At 41.7% G+C, this 18,765-nt stretch overlaps 1 protein-coding gene across 7 annotated transcripts in view; it reads right to left on the reverse strand.

The window, feature by feature from the left end:
- The window catches only part of LOC118453432 (protein NLRC3-like), an 815,502-nt gene that overhangs the window by 103,127 nt on the left and 693,610 nt on the right, over positions 1 to 18,765 (reverse strand). For 5 of the 7 annotated variants that reach the window (XM_087837985.1, XM_087837947.1, XM_087837989.1 and 2 more), the window contains one exon: positions 6,118 to 6,291. The exons of 1 other annotated variant lie outside the window; for it this stretch is intronic. In XM_087837985.1, coding sequence (XP_087694111.1) covers positions 6,118 to 6,291 — 174 coding nt within the window. Of the gene's footprint in view, positions 1 to 6,117; positions 6,292 to 15,985; positions 16,011 to 18,765 lie in introns of all 7 variants that reach the window. One more of the 7 variants, XM_087837963.1, reaches the window with a different exon arrangement.

The following is an 18,765-nucleotide window of genomic DNA, read 5'->3' on the forward strand; positions in this document are numbered from 1 at the left end:
TCAAAGAAATCTACATTTATTTATCAGCACATTTAAAAACAGCTTGAGCCAAAGTGCTGCACAGAGTAGAGATAAAATAGGAAACATACACAGTAATTACTATAAAGACTTGTCAGAATTGAAAGCTACAGAGTACAAATGTGTTTCCAACCGGGTTTTAAAAATGTCGAGTGTTGGTGACGACCCGATGTGAAGGGCGACTGTTCCAGAGTTTGGCTGCAGCGATCGATAAAGCTCACCTCTGTTTTTACGTCTAGTTCTGGTCAGAAGCTACTTATCTGCAGACCTGAGGGCTCGACTTGGATTATTTTGTTAAAGAGAGATAAGATGGAGCCAATCCATTCAGAGATTTAAAGACAAACAACCAGATCTGGAAGTGGATTCTACCACGTACTGGTAACCAGTGGAAAAAGCTGGTGATGGGTCGTCTAGCACAGACCCACCGCTGGAACCAGACAATTCATGAGGGAGAGAACTGTGACAGCGCCGTTCCTTCACTTGACCTCAGTCGCTCTCGTCTGCTCCCTCGTAACACTGCTCTTTATTGAGGTTACATGAATATGCATAAGTTCATTAACATATGACGTCTTACACAGGTATGAACAAAGAGTACCAGTCTGTGCATAGTGTAGGTATGTGTGTGTGTGTGTGTGTGTGTGTGTGTGTGTGTGTGTGTGTGTGTGTGTGTGTTCCAGATGTGACCCTGTGACCCCAAAGCTGGTCCTAAGAGTCCAGTGGTCCCCCTAACAAAGGGCTCTTATACTTAACCAGACACAGAGTAGGTGTCCTCCTACACCAGGGGTCTCAAACTCGCGGTCCTATCCAATTGCGGCCCGCAGGACGATAGTTTTTGGCCCCCACCTTAATATGAAAATTTAATGTTAGTTTGATAATGTATGACACTTTACAGTGTTGTGTGCGGAGCTGAATTAACCCACCAATCAGGGTGGGATATGGATCTCAGGGGACACCAGCCGGGCTTGATGCAAGCAGGGAAACATTTCTCAATGAGTAAAAGTTACAGCAGCATTGCCCTGGAGTGTTTCTTTCTTTTCTGTGCCTGGCTTGCTTCCTCCTTTCTATTGGGCAAACGTGGACATTCGCCCCAGCGCGCTGCGTTCACAACACTTCAAAAAAAGTTGTTTTTTTAAGTTGCTACCCAGCGGGACATTATACGTATATAGATTTATACACACGTCAGTGGGAGTTTTAGTTATTTTTTCACAGAGAGAGATCTCATATTAACTCTCAAATTGATGCGTAGGAAGGTTGCCAGTCTTAACACAGATCTACTGAGGCAGCAAGATTTCTTCAAGAAAGCAACCAAAGAGAATAATGCAGCAGTCGAAGCCACGTGGTTAGTGAGATGATTGCTAAAGCAGGGAAGCCATTCACAGAAGGTGAATTTGTCTAAAAGTGCATATTGCAGGCTGCAAATATAGTCTGTCCGGGAAAGAAAGGTCAGTTTAGCAACATCAGCCTTTCTGCCAACACCGCAGCAGATCGCATTTCTGACCTGTCAAGTGACATTTATGACCAACTGTGTGAGAAAGCCAAATGTTTCAGTGTATACTCAGTCGCTCTTGATGAGACCACAGACATCACCGACACTGCCCAGCTCCCAATGTTTGTCCGTGGTGTTGATGACAGTTTTGAAGTGATGGAGGAGCTGCTCACAGTAATTCCAATGCATGGCCAGATCACCGCTCAGGAGATATTTACAAGCTGTGTGATGCCATTGAGAATGTTGGTTTGCCATGGAAGAGGTTTGTTGTAATAACAACAGATGGAGCGCCATCAATGACAGGGAGGAAAAATGGACTGGTGGCACTTGTTCAAAAAAAACTGGAAGAGGAAGGCGTGGAGGAGGCCATTGCTCTGCACTGCATTATCCATCAGCAGGTCCTTTGCAGCAAATGCCTGAAGTTTGACAATGTGATGTCTATTGTTGTGAAATGCATCAACCAAATCAGATCCAGGGGCTTAAAGCACCGAAGGTTCTGTGCTTTTTTAGAGGAAATGGAGTCAGAATATGGGGATGTGCTTGACTTCACTGAGGTACGTTGGCTCAGCAGGGGAAATGTATTAAAGAGACTTTTTGAGTTGAGAGCAGAAGTGAAGCCTTCATGGAGAAGGATGGAGTTAGTGTTCCTGTGCTAACTGATCCCAAATGGCTCATGGACTTAGCTTTTCTTGTTGATATAACACATGAGCTTAATGTACTGAACAAGACGTTACAAGGCCAGGGGCAACTTGTCAGTGCTGCCTATGACAACGTGAGAGCATTCTCCACAAAACTTGCGCTCTGGAAAGCTCAGCTCTCTCAGACAAACCTTTGCCATTTCCCAGCATGCAAGGCACTCGTGGATGCAGGCACACCATTCAGTGCTGACAAGTATGTTGATGTCATTTTGAGGCTACAGGAGGAATTTAATCACAGATTTGCTGACTTCAAGACACACAGAGCCACCTTTCAAATTTTTGCGGACCCCTTCTCCTTTGATGTGCAAGATGCCCCTTCTGTGCTTCAAATGGAGCTCATTGAGCTGCAGTGCAACTCTGAACTCAAAGCAAAGTTCAGGGAGGTGAGTGGAAAAGCAGACAAGCTTGGACAATTTTTGAGAGAATTGAGCCCTAGTTTCCCTCAGCTTTCCCGAATGTTCAAGCGGACCATGTGCCTTTTTGGTAGCACATACTTGTGCGAAAAGCTCTTCTCCACTTTGAACTTCAATAAGTCCAAGTACAGGTCCAGACTTACGGATGATCATCTTCAAGACATACTGAGGGTCGCAACTGCTTCCTCCCTCAGGCCAAATCTGGCTCGGCTATGCGAGAGGAAACGCTGCCAGGTCTCTAGCAGCAAGGAGTAGGCAAGAGAAGCCATGTTCAGAAGAACAGTTCATTTTCTACAGTGTTCCATTCATGTTCAGAAGAAGGTTATAGAACTGTTAATACAGACATTTCAATCTAAATACAGCAGATATAGAAGACTGAAAAAAACACATAAGTTCACTGAGTAAAAATATCTTATTATTTTATTTATGTATTACAGATTGATTTATTTTCTTATTAATTCTTAATTTTTTTATTTATTTTTCATATTTTGTGTTAAAAAATAAAAATAAAGAGATTTGAGAAGATTGGAATTTTTTAACCATGCCTTTCTTGTGGAAAACCTAATGCGGCCCAGCCTCACCCAGCCTCTGCCTGCAGCGGCCCCCAGCTAAATTGAGTTTGAGACCCCTGTCCTACACCATCAATCAGTAACCGAGGGTACGACCTCTCTCATGGCCCCAAGTGGTGTGTGCATGCCAGAGCACTCTGGAAGGTACACAGACTCTTTACAGACTACTAAGGATCAAACCTCTATCATCATGCAATCGATTATACAACTCTAAGCATATATGAGTAAATATTTCTAAGCATAAATGACAATCAACAATATAAACCTTACAGCTGGTTTTAATAACAGAATGCATTTGTTTCTCAGATGAGAAAGAGCTATCGAGCTACACTCCTAAATCTTTAGTTCTTAACTTTTCCAGTGGGCCAAGGTCAACATTATCTGCTAATGCTAAATAGGCTGCCGTTATTAACTAATGCTAATTTGATGTGAATTAGCATTATGCACTAATGCTAACACTTACTTTTTAACAATGTGAGTAGCTAATGCTAACACTATTTCTCTTAACTTTATAACAATGTGAACGGCTAATGCTAACACTCTTTTCCCTAGCATTACAACATCTGAGCTGCTAATGCTAAGTAGGCCGCCATTAGCACCTACGTCTAATTTAAGGCAAATACGCATTAGAACCTAATGCTCATATCGTTTTCCTTTGCTTTATAACAATGTGAGCAGCTACTGCTAAATAGCACTAGCTAATAACAGCAATCTAATTTAATGCAAGTTAGCATTAATTGCATTATAACGATGTGAGGAGTTAATGCTAAGTATGCTGTCATTAGCAGCTAATTCTAATTAGGGGTGAATAATTATTACCAGCTAATGCTAATGTCGTTTTCTCTTCCCTTTTAACAATGTGAGCAGCTAGTGCTAGGTAGGCTGATGCTAAAAGCTAATGCTAAAGCTAAAGAAAATTTGATGTGAATTAGCATTACATTAGTGAGGAGTTAATGCTAAGTAGACGGCCATTAGCAGGTAATGCTAATTTTAAGTGAATAGGAATTGGCAGGTAATGCTAATACCATATTGTCTTGCTTTATAACAATGTGACGAGCTAATGCTAAGTAGGTTGCCGTTATTAACTAATACTAATTTGAGGTGAATTAGCTACATCCGCTTATGCTAACAATGTTTTCTCGTACTTTTTAACAATATGAATAGCTAATGTGAACACTATTTTTAATTCAATTTTAACTTTTCCCCTGCGATGTGAAGAGTTAATGCTAAATAGGACGCCATTAATGGCCAATTCTAATTTTAGGTGAATAACCATTAGTAGCTAATGCTAATACCATATTTTCTAATTTGAGGTGAGTTAGCATCATCCGTTAATGCTAACTCTTTTCCCTTGCATTATAACAATGTGAGCAGCTAGTGCTAAGTAGGCTGATATTAGCAGCTAATGCTAATTTGATGTGAATTAGTGATTAGTATTAGTGAGGAGTTAATGTTAAGTAGATTGCCATTAGTCACTAATGCTAATTTTAGGTAAATAGAAATTGGCAGCTAATGCTAATACCATATTTTCTTGCCTTATACCAATGTGACCAGCTAATGCTAAGCAGGTGCCGTTATTAGCTAATACTAATTTGAGGTGAATTAGCATTATCCGCTTATGCTAACAATTTTTTTTCTTACTTTTTAACAATACGCCATTAGTGGCTAATTCTAATTAGGGGTGAATAATTATAACCAGCTAATGCTAATATCGTTTTCTCTTCCCCTTTAACAATGTGAGCAGCTAATACTGCTCATACTGTTTGCTTTGTAAGAATGACAGCAGCTAATGATACGAAGTCTACCCCTATTAACTAATGCTAATTTGATGTGAATTAGCATTATCCAGTAATGGTAACTCTTTTCCCCTGCATTACAACGACGTCAGGAGTTAATGCTAAGTAGGCTGCCATTAGGGGCTAACTCTAATTAGGGTGAATAATTATTAGCAGCTAATGCTAATACCCTTTTCTCTTGTGTTATAATGATGTGACGATAATGCTAAATAGGCTGCCATGAGTGACTCTTTTTTCCTTGCATTATAATGATGTGAAGGGTTTATGCTAACTAGGCTCCCATTAGCAGCTAAAGCTAATTTGAGGTGAATAAGCATTAGTAGCTAACGCTAATACCCTTTTCTCTTGTGTAATAATGATGTGAGACGTTAATATTGTTCTCAAACAACAGAATGAGAATGAAATATTGATTCTAACAGGGCCCATAAACAGCATTAGCTTAGCAGCATTAGCTTATCAGAGTTTCCATCATGGTAACACAAATCCTTAGCAGAGCAAAGTGGCCTACTTAGCAATAGCTGCTCAAGTTGTAAAAAGCAAGGGAAAACAGTATTAGCATTAGCTGCTAAATGTGCACTTGAGAACAAATTATTGTGAATTCAGCCGTGAATGTAGAGTTTGACATTATTTAAGCTACCATTTCCGAATGTTAGCTGCTCCTATCTGCCTCTTTGTCACACACACAGACTGAAATGATTCACAGCCTTGTTTCATCCTTCTGTCAGTGTCACTGACTGTCACTGTGACTGTGGACATACAGCATGGGAAACATACACATGGCTGACACTTTATTAGGTACACAGTGCCCACTATCTCAGGTACACCTGTGACCTAATAAAGTCTAAAGTTGCAAAATGTTGTCTCTGTCCAAATATTTAAGGACCTAACTGTAGGTCTACTTTTAATGAAACTCTCAACATGACTTAGCAGTTATAATTAATGTTCCTGCAAACAGACTCCTTGGAGACCCTTACATAAATATCCATGTACTATCCAGCTAGACTAGTGTGTCTGTCCCTGAAAATATTCCTGCATGTGTGATTGTTCATATCTCATCTGCAGGAAACAAACAGGAAGTGAGTGAAGGACACAGGAAATGTTTCCATCTCTTCCTCCTCTATCAGACATTCTTCATACCTGAGAGTGTCCAGTCTCCAGCCTGGATCCTTCAGTCCAGCCAACAGCAGCTTCATTCCTGAGTCACCCGGATGATTGTAGCTCAAGTCCAGCTCTCTCAGATGGGAGGGGTTGGAGCTCAGAGCTGAGGCCAGAGAAGTACAGCCTTCTTCTGTAATCAGACAGCCTGACAGACTGCAGACACACAAAACAACAATCTATCTGTCAACAATCGTTTTCTCTTTGTCACAATAACATCTATCCATTTACATCCATTCAATGTAACTTTATTTAAAAGTGACAATTCCCAACAGACAACAACAGTCATCTGAAGCTGTTTAACAGTGTAAGGTAACAGCCTCCAATATTAGAAAGAAAGCCCCAACCATCAGACAATTGTGGAGATACAGAAATTCTTTTATTGCTGCCATATAATCTGCATCATTATAACTGCATTAATAACATTCTTTACAGCATTATTCTATCTAATAATATTTCTCACAGTATTGATATTGCATTAAAGTTGTCTATTGAACATGTTCATTTGAGGATCCTTCCATTATGTTAACTTTTATTACAAGTACGGTCAGAAGTATTTCATACACATTGCATATTTGTGCTTATTTCGAGTTGATGTTCGGTTCATTAAGGGTCTTAAGCTTCACTGGCGTGACTGTCCAGGTGATACATGCTGAGGGAAACTAGAACAGGATGATTGCATGCATGCTTACGATACACATAACACATATAATCTAGGAATGTGTCAGGCCTGAGGTTAACTCATTTGGTGTCTCACTATATTTTACTCTACTTGGCAACAGATGACCAGAGTCAATAATTAGCCCCAGAGACCCTGAGGGCTTGAAGTTTATTACCTTGTATGGAAGGTGTTATAGAAAAGAGAAGTTCTATGTCTGTTTATAGCCATTAAAGATGTACAAGATGTACCATTAACTGTGACTAATGTCTGGAACCTATTTTAATCTGACTATTTTTATTGACACCATTGGGGGGCGTATACCCCACTGCTTTGTAAGTGTCCACAACATGTATTTTTGTCAGAAGACATAGGCTGATGTTTTCTCCTGTGTGTTAATAAACTCATCGTTTGATTGCACTTCTCTGGGGCCTCCGTGGTTTGTCTCACTGCGCTACATTGATCGATTTCGCGACACAATCCACTGTGAGCAGCACTTGGTGATGGTGGGAAGAAGAACTCCCTTTGACACAAAGATCCTCCCAGTGAAAACAGGCTCCAGGAGGAGCATCTACCATGACTGGTTGCAGGTTGAGGGGAAAGAGAAGAGATGAGCTCAGAGAGACAAGAACAAAACACAAACTAAGGAGACAGAAGACAAAAGACATGCAGTAGTGACATATAAAAGCATCAGGAGTGGAGAAGAAAGCAGACCATCACGGGAAGTCCACCAACAGCCTGAGCCTATAGCAGCATAACTAAGGGATGGTTCACCCGATCCAGCTCGAACTATAAGCTTTATCAAAAAGGAAAGTTTGCAGCTGATCTTCAAAGTAGAGAGTGTGTGTCTCCTGAACTCAAACTGGGAGCTGCTTCCACACCAAGTCCAACATAGCCAGGCTGAGTAGTTAGATTAGTCCAACGTAAAGTCAGAAAGTCATTACTTATGTCACATTTTAGTGCAAATGTAGAAAAACTGTCCAAAAGTTATTTCTAAATCAGATATTAAACAGTTTAAATGGTGAAAAAAGCTGTAAAGAAAACAGAAAGAGTCAATAAAAGCCTCTTTAGAGGGTCACCAGTTTAAAACTCAGACATTTAAACTGGTGATTCTCCTTCTCTGCTCCATTTCCTCTCTAGACTTCCTGTTCCTAGGAGGGATTTGATAGGCTGAACGTCCTTTTAGCCTTTCTTTAGTTCTTTGGGTGCTAATCAAAGAGGAAAACACACGAGTCATGTGACGTGACATAAGGAGCGCTCTGATTGGTTGGGATTGACAAACTATGGTGCTGTTTGCAAGCTTAGCTTTGCAGAGGCAAGAAAATCTCTTAGATAGGGATGAGACGCTCCACAGTGACGTTTCCACACTTTGGAGCTTCTGAAGTGCAGATGTTTGGAAACGCTGCTCCAACGTGTGGTTCAAACACTCAGATCACGTGACCTCAGCTGCCACAGGTGGCATACCTGCTGCTTCCATGTTAGCATGTTAGCTTCAACAGGTGGTCAGTGTGAGAGCAGAAGATGATATCAGTGACATCCAAACAAGGAAGGAAGAGACTGTTGAAGGCAGCGAGCTGTGACTGCTGTGAACAGTGTTCTCACACTATTTTCTCCCTGTGTCAACATACATGAGGCTGTTTCAGCTGCAACACACCACAAACACCTTTATACAACTAAATATACTAAGAGCACACTGCTGTGGTTGCTGTGGTAACCATCCATATATCCAGATGTTTGGGGCCGAGTCTACTTCCTCATCCTTGGTTAAACCCTCAAAGTTTGATGTGTTTTTGACTTGAAGCTTTTTGTGATTTGGTTTTATTTGTTGTTCTACACACTGTGAAACAAAGCTAGAAGCCCCTGTGGTACAGTGGGGGACTCAAACCCAGGACCCAACCTGCTCCAACAACAGTCAGAAGGATTTTGTTAAGTCTCATTTTCTGTTCATTAGGAAAACATCAATAATGAAGAGCACATGTTTATAGAGGCACATTCAGACCAATGACAACAGTCCATTCACACTGACCTCCACCTTTTTAAATGTGAGTAAACACATCATGGTTCTGGTGCTGATGTGGTATCTGGGACAGGTGATGATTTTGAACTCAGTCTGAGGTTTGATTACATTGAACCTGCATTGCTTTCTCCTGTTTATGACACATTTATACCCAAAGTCTCAGCTGGATAACAAAAAACGAGAAAAAACACATTTGTTGAGAGAATTGTTAACAAATGTGGTGAGAGTGTTGTAATAGTTACAGACAGAACTATGATTTATTTATTTAAATGCATTCAAGGACATTTTTTTACTCATGTTATGTCGCTTCCACGATGTTATTTTTCTCTCCTACAACGTACGTTGCAATTACATTAGCATGACCATTTATCCAAATTAGGCGATGACATCATTTAGCGACTTCCAGCGACTTTTAGGACAGCCAATAGCAATTTCCCTTACTGAGGAGTTGGCAACACTAGGAGCAGTGGGTGGATGGCAGCATCATCATGAAGGATTAGTGTGAGAATAAATCATCATCCACAAAGAAAATCAGTCTGAGTGTCTGACGCTCTTGTTAGAAAGACGCAGTCGCAGCTTGTGGGTGCAGTTAGCTGGTTTGCTAGTTAGCTGCTCTGCTAGTTAGCTGGGAGCTAACTCACTCGAACATTTGATGCTAAACTGTCTAAACTGTGTGAGCAGCATTCATTGCTGCTCTGTGTTACTCTCCAGCCTCTCTTTAACTTAGTCCTCTCAGTTTTTTCCTCCTTACAAACTAGAAAACTTTTTCTTTCTTTTTCAGCTTCTCCTCCACACCCGAGCTGTGGCTAAGGTGCTAACCAGCACGCAGGCTCGGTGTGTCCAAATTCATGGGCTGCATCCTCCTGAGGACACATTTGTACACCGATAACGTCACAGCGACGCACCAAAGGCTGTCCAAATTCCTCCGAATGCAGCCGACAAATGCGTCCTCCTTTTCCCCGAATTTGAAGGATGGGTCGGGTGTGTCCTTCGTGGCCCACCATATCCCAGAATTCATAGTGCGGCCCAGCCAAACTCCAGTTTCCGGTAATGGCGACCGCTACTAAGTTTTAAAATTACTCTTATTAATCTTCCTGGGTCACAAAATAAACTTTTAACATATTTTCAGGTGAGAATGTGGGTGTGGAAACTTCAAATATCTGCTCGGTTTATCAAGATATTGCATATTTGCAAAAGTGCTTCGACGTTTTTGGAGACGTCTGTTACCCACCAACTCGATAGCTAGCCGAGAGCTCAAGGGTCACTGAAGCCGCAGAGAACGGCACAACTCCCGGCACATCATTTTCAGATCACCGCGGACTTTCGCTACTCAAGTTAAAAGTAATATTAGTAACATATGACTGAATCTATATCTCACTTAAAGCTTTCTGTAAATGAAAGAATCAGTGAAAATGAGGCTCTTCAGCTGATTTTAAACAAAAACTCTGACCATAACCTGGTCCAGACCAGGTTATTGGTTCAGCATCAGTAACCACGGTGATGTAGGCAGGTAGAAACAGAGCTAGACAGAGACAGACAAACATTTATGCTCACAATCACACATCTCCAGTTAACCTTGCATGCATGTTTTTGGACTGTGGGAGGAAGCAGAGAACCTGAAGACAACCCACACAGGCCACACTATCACTCTTATTTACAGAATTATAATTTAATTAGATGACAAAGTAATAAATTATTTGGTATTTTAATGAAAATACATTTTAGCAATAGTTTATAGGTCAACAATTATAGTTTAAGTGACAAATCAAACAGTCAATAAAACCTTCTACAGCTGAAACTAATGTAGACAATGTCGGGGGAGGAAGTAAAAGTAAAAACCAGAGACGATAACTACCAAAATAAAACAGGAAGTGAATAACATTCAAGCTCACTTTGAGCTCAACAGTCAAATTCTGTTTTGAATTAATCTATTGTTTTGAATTTTTGTTTACATTTTATGTTTAAGTGAGGCAATGAGTCATATCACTATGACCAAATATATATTTCATCTTTTCAGTCAGAAATAATCAATTGATCATATTTTTATAACTAAATGTTTCTGAAAATCAAATGAACAAACAGCTCTGTAAAAACCTTCAGAATACAGGAATCGAACTAGAAGGTTTGGTGGATGAAGCACTGATAAAATAAAGAATTTGGACTCAGAGGAGCAGATGGGACATTTCATTGCAAATGAAAGACAGAAAGTGAACAAATATCACTAAAAACCCCAGACACTAATTTCTACTTTAAGACTTTTTTAAAAATCAATTTACTGTTTATGCAGTAATAGAAATCAGGTTTAACATGATCATCAATGAAAAATTTTAAATCCTCACCTGAGAGTTTCCATTTTACAGTGTGGACTCTTCAGTCCTTCAGACAGAAACTTCACTCCTGAATCCTGCAGGTCAGAGTTACTCAGGTCCAGCTGTCTCAGACGAGAGGACTGGGAGCTGAGAGCTGAGGACAGAGCTTCATAGCCTCTCTCTGAGAGCTTACAGTGACTCAGTCTGAAAAATGACAGATAAACATTAAACAAACACTGTTGTTAAGTTGCAATGAGGGTGCACAAAAGAGTTTTTAGATTTTGCAATAAATCCTGTTTTTTTACTGAGAGTCAACAAATGGATGACACTGACATTTGTTAACTGACAATGGTCAATCAATTCTGGTATTCTATTGCAAATGCCAATTGGGCTCCATGTGTCGGGCAGTGCATTAGCACCAAAGTAGCTGACATATTGATCAATAACTCTCTGCTCATTAAATTATCATAAAACTATTACAGAAGTTTAACTGACTTTTTTCCCCATTTAGTGGATTCTTATTGGTTAATTCTGTCATAATTCTTCATTTTAGGCTTTATTTAAAGTTTTAGTCCTTACTTTAAGTCCCAGTCTATATTTCTGACTTTCTACAATCCTACCGCTCTTCTCACATCTGAGATCTTCCAGTTAAAGGCTGTTACTGGTCCCACTAACTCATTTATTCAGACTCTAGTATTCACTCTAGACTCTAGAGTGAATACTAGAGTCTGAATAAAGGTCAAGTCAGTCTATATTTCTGACTTGACCTTTAACTAGTTTTAGGCTGTATGATGTTCAGTGTTTGCTGTTTAATGTTTTTATCTTCTGTGTTTTTATTGCCTGTTTCTATTGTAAAGCACTTTGAGGTTTGTGACCTGTGAAAGCTGCTGTATAAATAAATTTTACTTACAGGATGATTCTGGATATGACTTTGATAAAAGCTGACACCAAGATATGTTTAAGATACTATGACATTTACTGCTGCTATCAAACATTAACTATAATATACTGTATTTATCATGTAATTAAATATGTTTAAGATTTTAAGGGTCCATCACACATTACACTGTTTATGTTATAAATAAAAGCCTGATCACATGTTTACTTACAGAGCTTTGTTGGAGGCTTTGACCACTGGCAGCAGCCTCAGAAGAGCCTCCTCTGAAGCAGAGTATTTCTTGAAGTCAAACTCATCCAGATCTTCTTCTGATGACAGTAACATGAAGGTCAGAGCTGAGCACTGAGCAGGAGACAGTTTACCTGTGGAGAGACTTCCTGAAGTCCTGTGCTGTTGGATCTCCTCCACTAGAGAACGATCATTCAGTTCATTCAGACAGTGAAACAGATTGATGCTTTTCTCTGCAGACAGATTCTCACTGAGCTTCTTCTTGATGTACTGGACTGTTTCCTGATTGGTCTGTGAGCTACTTCCTGTCTGTGTCAGCAGACCTCGTAGGAGAGTCTGATTGGTCTGCAGTGAAAGACCCAGGAGGAAGCGGAGGAACAAGTCCAGGTGTCCATTTGGACTCTGTAAGGCCTTGTCCACAGCACTCTGGTGGAGAGATGGTTTAAACCACCAGTAGGTTGTTGTTCTTCCAGCAGATTGAGTCCAGAGTTGATGAAGGTCAGATGGACATGAAGAGCAGCCAGAAACTCCTGAACACTCAGATGGATGAAGCAGAACACCTTGTCCTGGTACAGTCCTCTCTCCTCTTTAAAGATCTGTGTGAACACTCCTGAGTACACTGAGGCTGCTCTGATATCGATGCCACACTCTGTCAAGTCTGATTCATAGAAGATCAGGTTTCCTTTCTGCAGCTGATCAAAAGCCAGTTTTCCCAGAGACTCCATCATCTTCCTGCTCTCTGGACTCCAGTGTGGATCTGTCTCAGCTCCTCCATCATACTTGACCTTCTTCACTTTGGCCTGAACCACCAGGAAGTGGATGTACATCTCAGTCAGGGTCTTGGGCAGCTCTCCTCCCTCTCTGGTTTCCAGCACATCCTCCAGAACTGTAGCAGTGATCCAGCAGAAGACTGGGATGTGGCACATGATGTGGAGGCTTCGTGATGTCTTGATGTGGGAGATGATCCTGCTGGCCTGCTCCTCATCTCTGAATCTCTTCCTGAAGTAGTACTCCTTCTGTGGGTCAGTGAACCCTCTGACCTCTGTCACCATGCCAACACAGACAGGAGGGATCTGATTGGCTGCTGCAGGTCGTGTGGTTATCCAGAGTCGAGCAGAGGGAAGCAGTTTCCCCCTGATGAGGTTTATCAGCAGCACATCCACTGAGGTGGACTTTCTAGGGTCAGTTAGGATTGTAGTGTTGTGGAAGTCCAGAGGAAGTCGACACTCATCCAGACCATCAAAGATGAACACAACCTGGAAGTCTTCAAAGCTGCAGATTCCTGCTTCTTTGGTTTCAGTAAAGAAGTGATGAACAAGTCCCACCAAGCTGAACTTTTCCTCTTTCAGCACATTCAGCTCTCTGAAAGTGAATGGAAACATGAACTGGATGTCCTGGTTGGCTTTGTCTTCAGCCCAGTCCAGGCTGTATTTCTGTGTTAAGACTGTTTTCCCAATGCCAGCCACTCCCTTTGTCAGCACTGTTCTGATTGGTTCATCTCTTCCAGGTGAGGCTTTAAAGATGTCTTCTTGTCTGATTGTTGTTTCTGGTCTGTGTGGTTTCCTGGATGCTGTTTCAATCTGTCTGACCTCATGTTCATCATTGACCTCTGCAGTCCCTCCCTCTGTGATGTAGAGCTCTGTGTAGATCTGATTCAGAAGGGTTGGGCTTCCTGCTTTAGCAATGCCCTCAAACACACACTGGAACTTCTTCTTCAGGGTGGATTTAAGGTTACGATGACAAACTGCAGCTTGAAGTTCTGAATGAGAAGAAAAATAAACACTCAATTCCAAAAAGAACTAATCTTTAAAACATGTTGCTTCCATCTCTGGAAAATGTTCATTTATCCAGCAGCTTAAATCTTTACAGAAATCCTCTTACTGCTCTGCAGACGGTCAGCCAGCTCCTCCTGCTTCATTCTCCTCAGGAAGTCCACTGTGATCTTCACGAATGCCTTTCTGCTTCTGCTTCTCTGCTTCTCTAAGCATTCTGGGTAATCTGGACTCAGAACCTTCTGGATCTTCTTCAGCTCGTTCTTCACAAAAGTGATGATGTTGTCCTCCAGCAGCTGGAACAGAATATTTATGAATGAGCAATCAGACTGAAATCATGGAGCCAAACCTCAGATACATGTTGGACACACTGACAATCCACTGGTCTACAAAGAGCAACATGGAGATGACTGTGAACAGAACAGATGTAACAGTAGTTGTTGTACATGTACAGACCATGAATATGGAGTCCAGCTGTGTTTGATGCTGCTGGGCAGACTGACCACTGGGAACCTCAGAGCTCTGCTGGTCCACTCTGTGGAGGAACCATGAAGGATTAGATCAACACAGAATGAAGATCCAGGAGTTTCTGCTCAAATAACTTCATCTGAATCAGGTTTGCAAAGCTTTAAACTCTCAGATTGTGAAAATATGGGTCATTTTTACTAAGTTTATGGACGTCTGTTCAATCGTGACGTAAGGGATGATTTTAAAGAAGCTCATTAAACTGAACCATCAGCAGATCACTGCTCCAAAACCAGAACATGATCCGAGGTCTCCCTCCACCACCAGAACACCAGCTTTACTAACGTGGTAGATCAGTGTAGTACAGATCAATAACTGATGAGTCATTTTATCAAAATCACTGAGTGCTTCACATCTGACCCTCTGATGTTTCTGTAGACATTTTGCATATTTAATGAATGTCTGACAGTTTTACATTCATTCTATGAACACAGTGGAAATGTTGTGTTATAGTCTCCATGTTTTTACCAGCATCATAAATTCTTAAGTTCACAAAATTAGATTCTTTTTTTACAGCTGAAAAACAACAACATTTATTCTCTATTGAAATCTGCATCCTCCACCCCAAAGGTCACAATCTGAAGGTAACATCTGGTTTTTTTCCCTGTGATTAAATCTGAGCATCAGTATGGTGGGATTTATCCACTACATCCACACCACTGTGGTTCAGTGTTGTCCTGATGGAGTCTCATTAACAGCAGCCAGTATGATCCAGGCTTTAGCTGCTGGGTCTCTGTGTGACCTCTCAGACTGTTTAACAGATCAGACACAAAGAGAATCAGAGCAGCTCTGTTCTTCAAAGACAAACATGAACCCACTCAGGTCACACTTTCCCCACAGATATGAGCATCACTGTCCTCAAACAGTAAATGACCAAGTCTAACATTTGGATCTTTTCTCTTTCATTGTTTTCTTTTTAATGAATCTTTGTAACAATCTGAGGATGTTTCAGGTCATATTTATCCAGGAAACACAAACATGTAAAGGAGTCATCACAGCTCTCTGACCTCGTTGGTCCAGGTTCACCACTGAACTTTGGATTTAGATCTTTGGACCGGTCACTCCTCACAGACGGACAGCTGGACTCTGCAGACTGTGACCTCTGACCTCTGCAGACACAAACATGATTGAAGCAGCTGTGATCACACAGACTGCAGATAATGCAGCTGTTTCCTGTCGGTAACAGTCCTCTTAGATTAGAGTTCAGCTTTTTACAGGAAAACTGGACAAAACTGATTTTTATTACAAATTCATTTTCATTTCCTCTCAGCTCACAAACACAGTCAGACAATCAACCAGAATCAACACTGATTATAATGTCAGTGCAGAATTATTTCTGTAACTCAGTGTGTTCAGCTCTCTGACCTCGTTGGTCCAAGTTCAGCACTGAAGTTTGGATTTTGTTCTTTGGACCGGTCACTCCTCACAGACGGGCAGCTGGACCCTGCAGACTCTGCTCTGTCCTCCTCTTCCTCCATCATCATCTTCAGTCAGTATGAGAGGTAAACCACAAACACTCAGTGAGTTCACATTAACAGGAGTAACTGAGTTACAGTCGCTGACCTCTGACCTGTCATGTGACCTAGAATGACCTAGACGAGTCACATGACTCATCACATGACTCATCACATGACTCATTGAGTCACATGATCAATAGTGGGTCAACAATATAACATTAATATAAACACTTATTTCAAGGAGGAAACTGAGAGCCTGTTCACCAGGAGCACAGACACCTGGAGCACAGACACCTGGAGCACAGACACCTGGAGCACAGACACCTGGAGCACAAACACCTAGAGCACAAACACCTGGAGCACAAACACCTGGAGCACAAACACCTGCAGCACAAACACCTGGAGCAAAAACACCTGGAGCACAAACACCTGGAGCACAAACACCTGGAGCACAAACACCTGGAGCACAGACACCTGGAGCACAGACACCTGCAGCACAAACACCTGCAGCACAAACACCTGGAGCACAAACACCTGGAGCACAGACACCTGGAGCACAGACACCTGGAGCACAAACACCTGGAGCAAAAACAGCTGGAGCACAGACACCTGCAGCACAGACACCTGCAGCACAAACACCTGGAGCACAAACACCTGCAGCACAAACACCTGCAGCACAGACATCTGGAGCACAGACACCTGGAGCACAAACACCTGCAGCACAAACACCTGGAGCACAAACACCTGGAGCACAAACACCTGCAGCACAAACACCTGGAGCACAGACACCTGGAGCACAGACACCTGGAGCACAAACACCTGGAGCACAAACACCTGCAGCACAAACACCTGGAGCACAAACACCTGGAGCACAAACATCTGGAGCACAAACACCTGGAGCACAGACATCTAGAGCACAAACACCTGGTGCACAAACACCTGGAGCACAAACAACTGCAGCACAGACACCTGGAGCACAAACACCTGGAGCACAAACACCTGGAGCACAAACATCTGAAGCACAAACATCTGGAGCAGCATGTCGATGCTGTTGGCTGAGATCCTGAAGACTGAAGTCCAGGCAGCTCCAGCAATGATCCACTGATGTGTTTTTATTCCATGTATGAATGTTGTTATTGACAGAGATGACGTTTGTGTGTCAGTGATGCAGTGACTGTTGTTGTTACCTGTACAGGCTGGTTAGACTCTATGAAACAGATCATACAGATCTCTGCATGTTAGAAGAGACTATTAAAGGTCATGAATGAGACAAAGGCAGGGAGGCGTCCTTTACAGCTAAACAGCAGAGTGAGAGAACAGCCAGCACCTCTACATTTATCACATTATACAGCACATGTATGATACTGACAGGGATGATAAGAATTTAGTGATTCTGATTCCATCATTGATATTACTTATTGATTCTCAGTAGCTCTGCTTTGACAGTCACCACCATCACTGAGCAGCATATCAAAGACATTTGTGCACATTAACTGCATGTTGTGGGTCAAATGTTTGTGCATGTTGGAAGCATTTCCTCTTTGTTGTGATCAGTGTTGGTCATTACTCAAAAAGTTATTATTACACATATTACACAAAACACTTCAATTAAAAGTAATGGAGTATGTTACTCCTCATAACATTACTTTGATGTTACTGTGTAAAATGAACAAATGACCATGTAACAACATAAAGCTGAGGTACAGCCCCACACACCAACACAGATCCTGATGAAGTCACATGATGTTTCTCTGAGTGTTTATGAACACAAATCAAAGATGAAACAGCACAAAGACACTTCAAAGTGATTCTACTGTAGAAACATGAACAGGTAGAAACCTGCAGCCTGACTGCTCATCACTTTGTTACCTGTTCAGGTTCAGCAGCAGCAGCTCACTTTATCACGGTGCTGGTCTGGGGTCAGTGTTTACTCAGCTTTAACGTCACTCTGGGTTATTAGCTAGCTTAGTGTTAGCTTAGCGTTAGCATGCTGTCTGGCTAGCTTAGCGTCAGAGCTCTGCAGGTGTCTCGTGTGTAAATATTAATCACAGTGACAGTAAAGGAGGTAAAGGGCTGTGACGTCATCACGTACGCTGCGTCCTCTGTGGGCTCTGAGTGAACTCACAAAGTACAAACTACAAGTACACAAACACGAACGTAGCTCAGAGTGGCGGACACACTCGGCCTCGTTGGTCCAGCTGTGAGTCCGTTACCGTGAACTATGGAGCGGCAGATTTGTGCTGAACTAAGCTGCACACAGCTGATGTTAGCCAGGAAAACATTACACACTGACTTTAATGGAGAGACCGGAAATACAAACACACACAGTTTGTTGTGTGAAGAAATCAAACATGAGCTGAACAAACAGTAAAGTTCCTAAAGACAAACTGTTAAAGGAGGAAACAAAGCAAACTTACAGTTTCTTCACACACCAACAACAAGCTCCACTCCACACCTGGACACTAAACACGGACACACAGGTGAGCTGCTTCCTGGAAGGAGGCGGGGCTCCACCTGAAACTCAGCACAGGTGGGAGGGGCTCAGCTCTGTGTGTGCTGATGTGTTAACTTTAAAAACATGCTTCTGACTGCTCAGACTGAGTCAGAGTAAAGTTCACATGCTGACGTGTGGAGACATGAAACCTTGTTGTAGCTGCAGGTGTGAACACACTAATCCCAGATCAGCTCTGCTGTATTTGTAACATTCAAGCAGTTTGTTTCTTACAAAATCATCCAAGAAATGAACCTTAAAGATAAACTGTAATA

The sequence above is a fragment of the Neolamprologus brichardi genome, chromosome 3 (genome assembly GCF_056152115.1).
Source record: "Neolamprologus brichardi isolate AB-2024 chromosome 3, ASM5615211v1, whole genome shotgun sequence".
Taxonomy (NCBI): Eukaryota; Metazoa; Chordata; class Actinopteri; order Cichliformes; family Cichlidae; genus Neolamprologus; species Neolamprologus brichardi.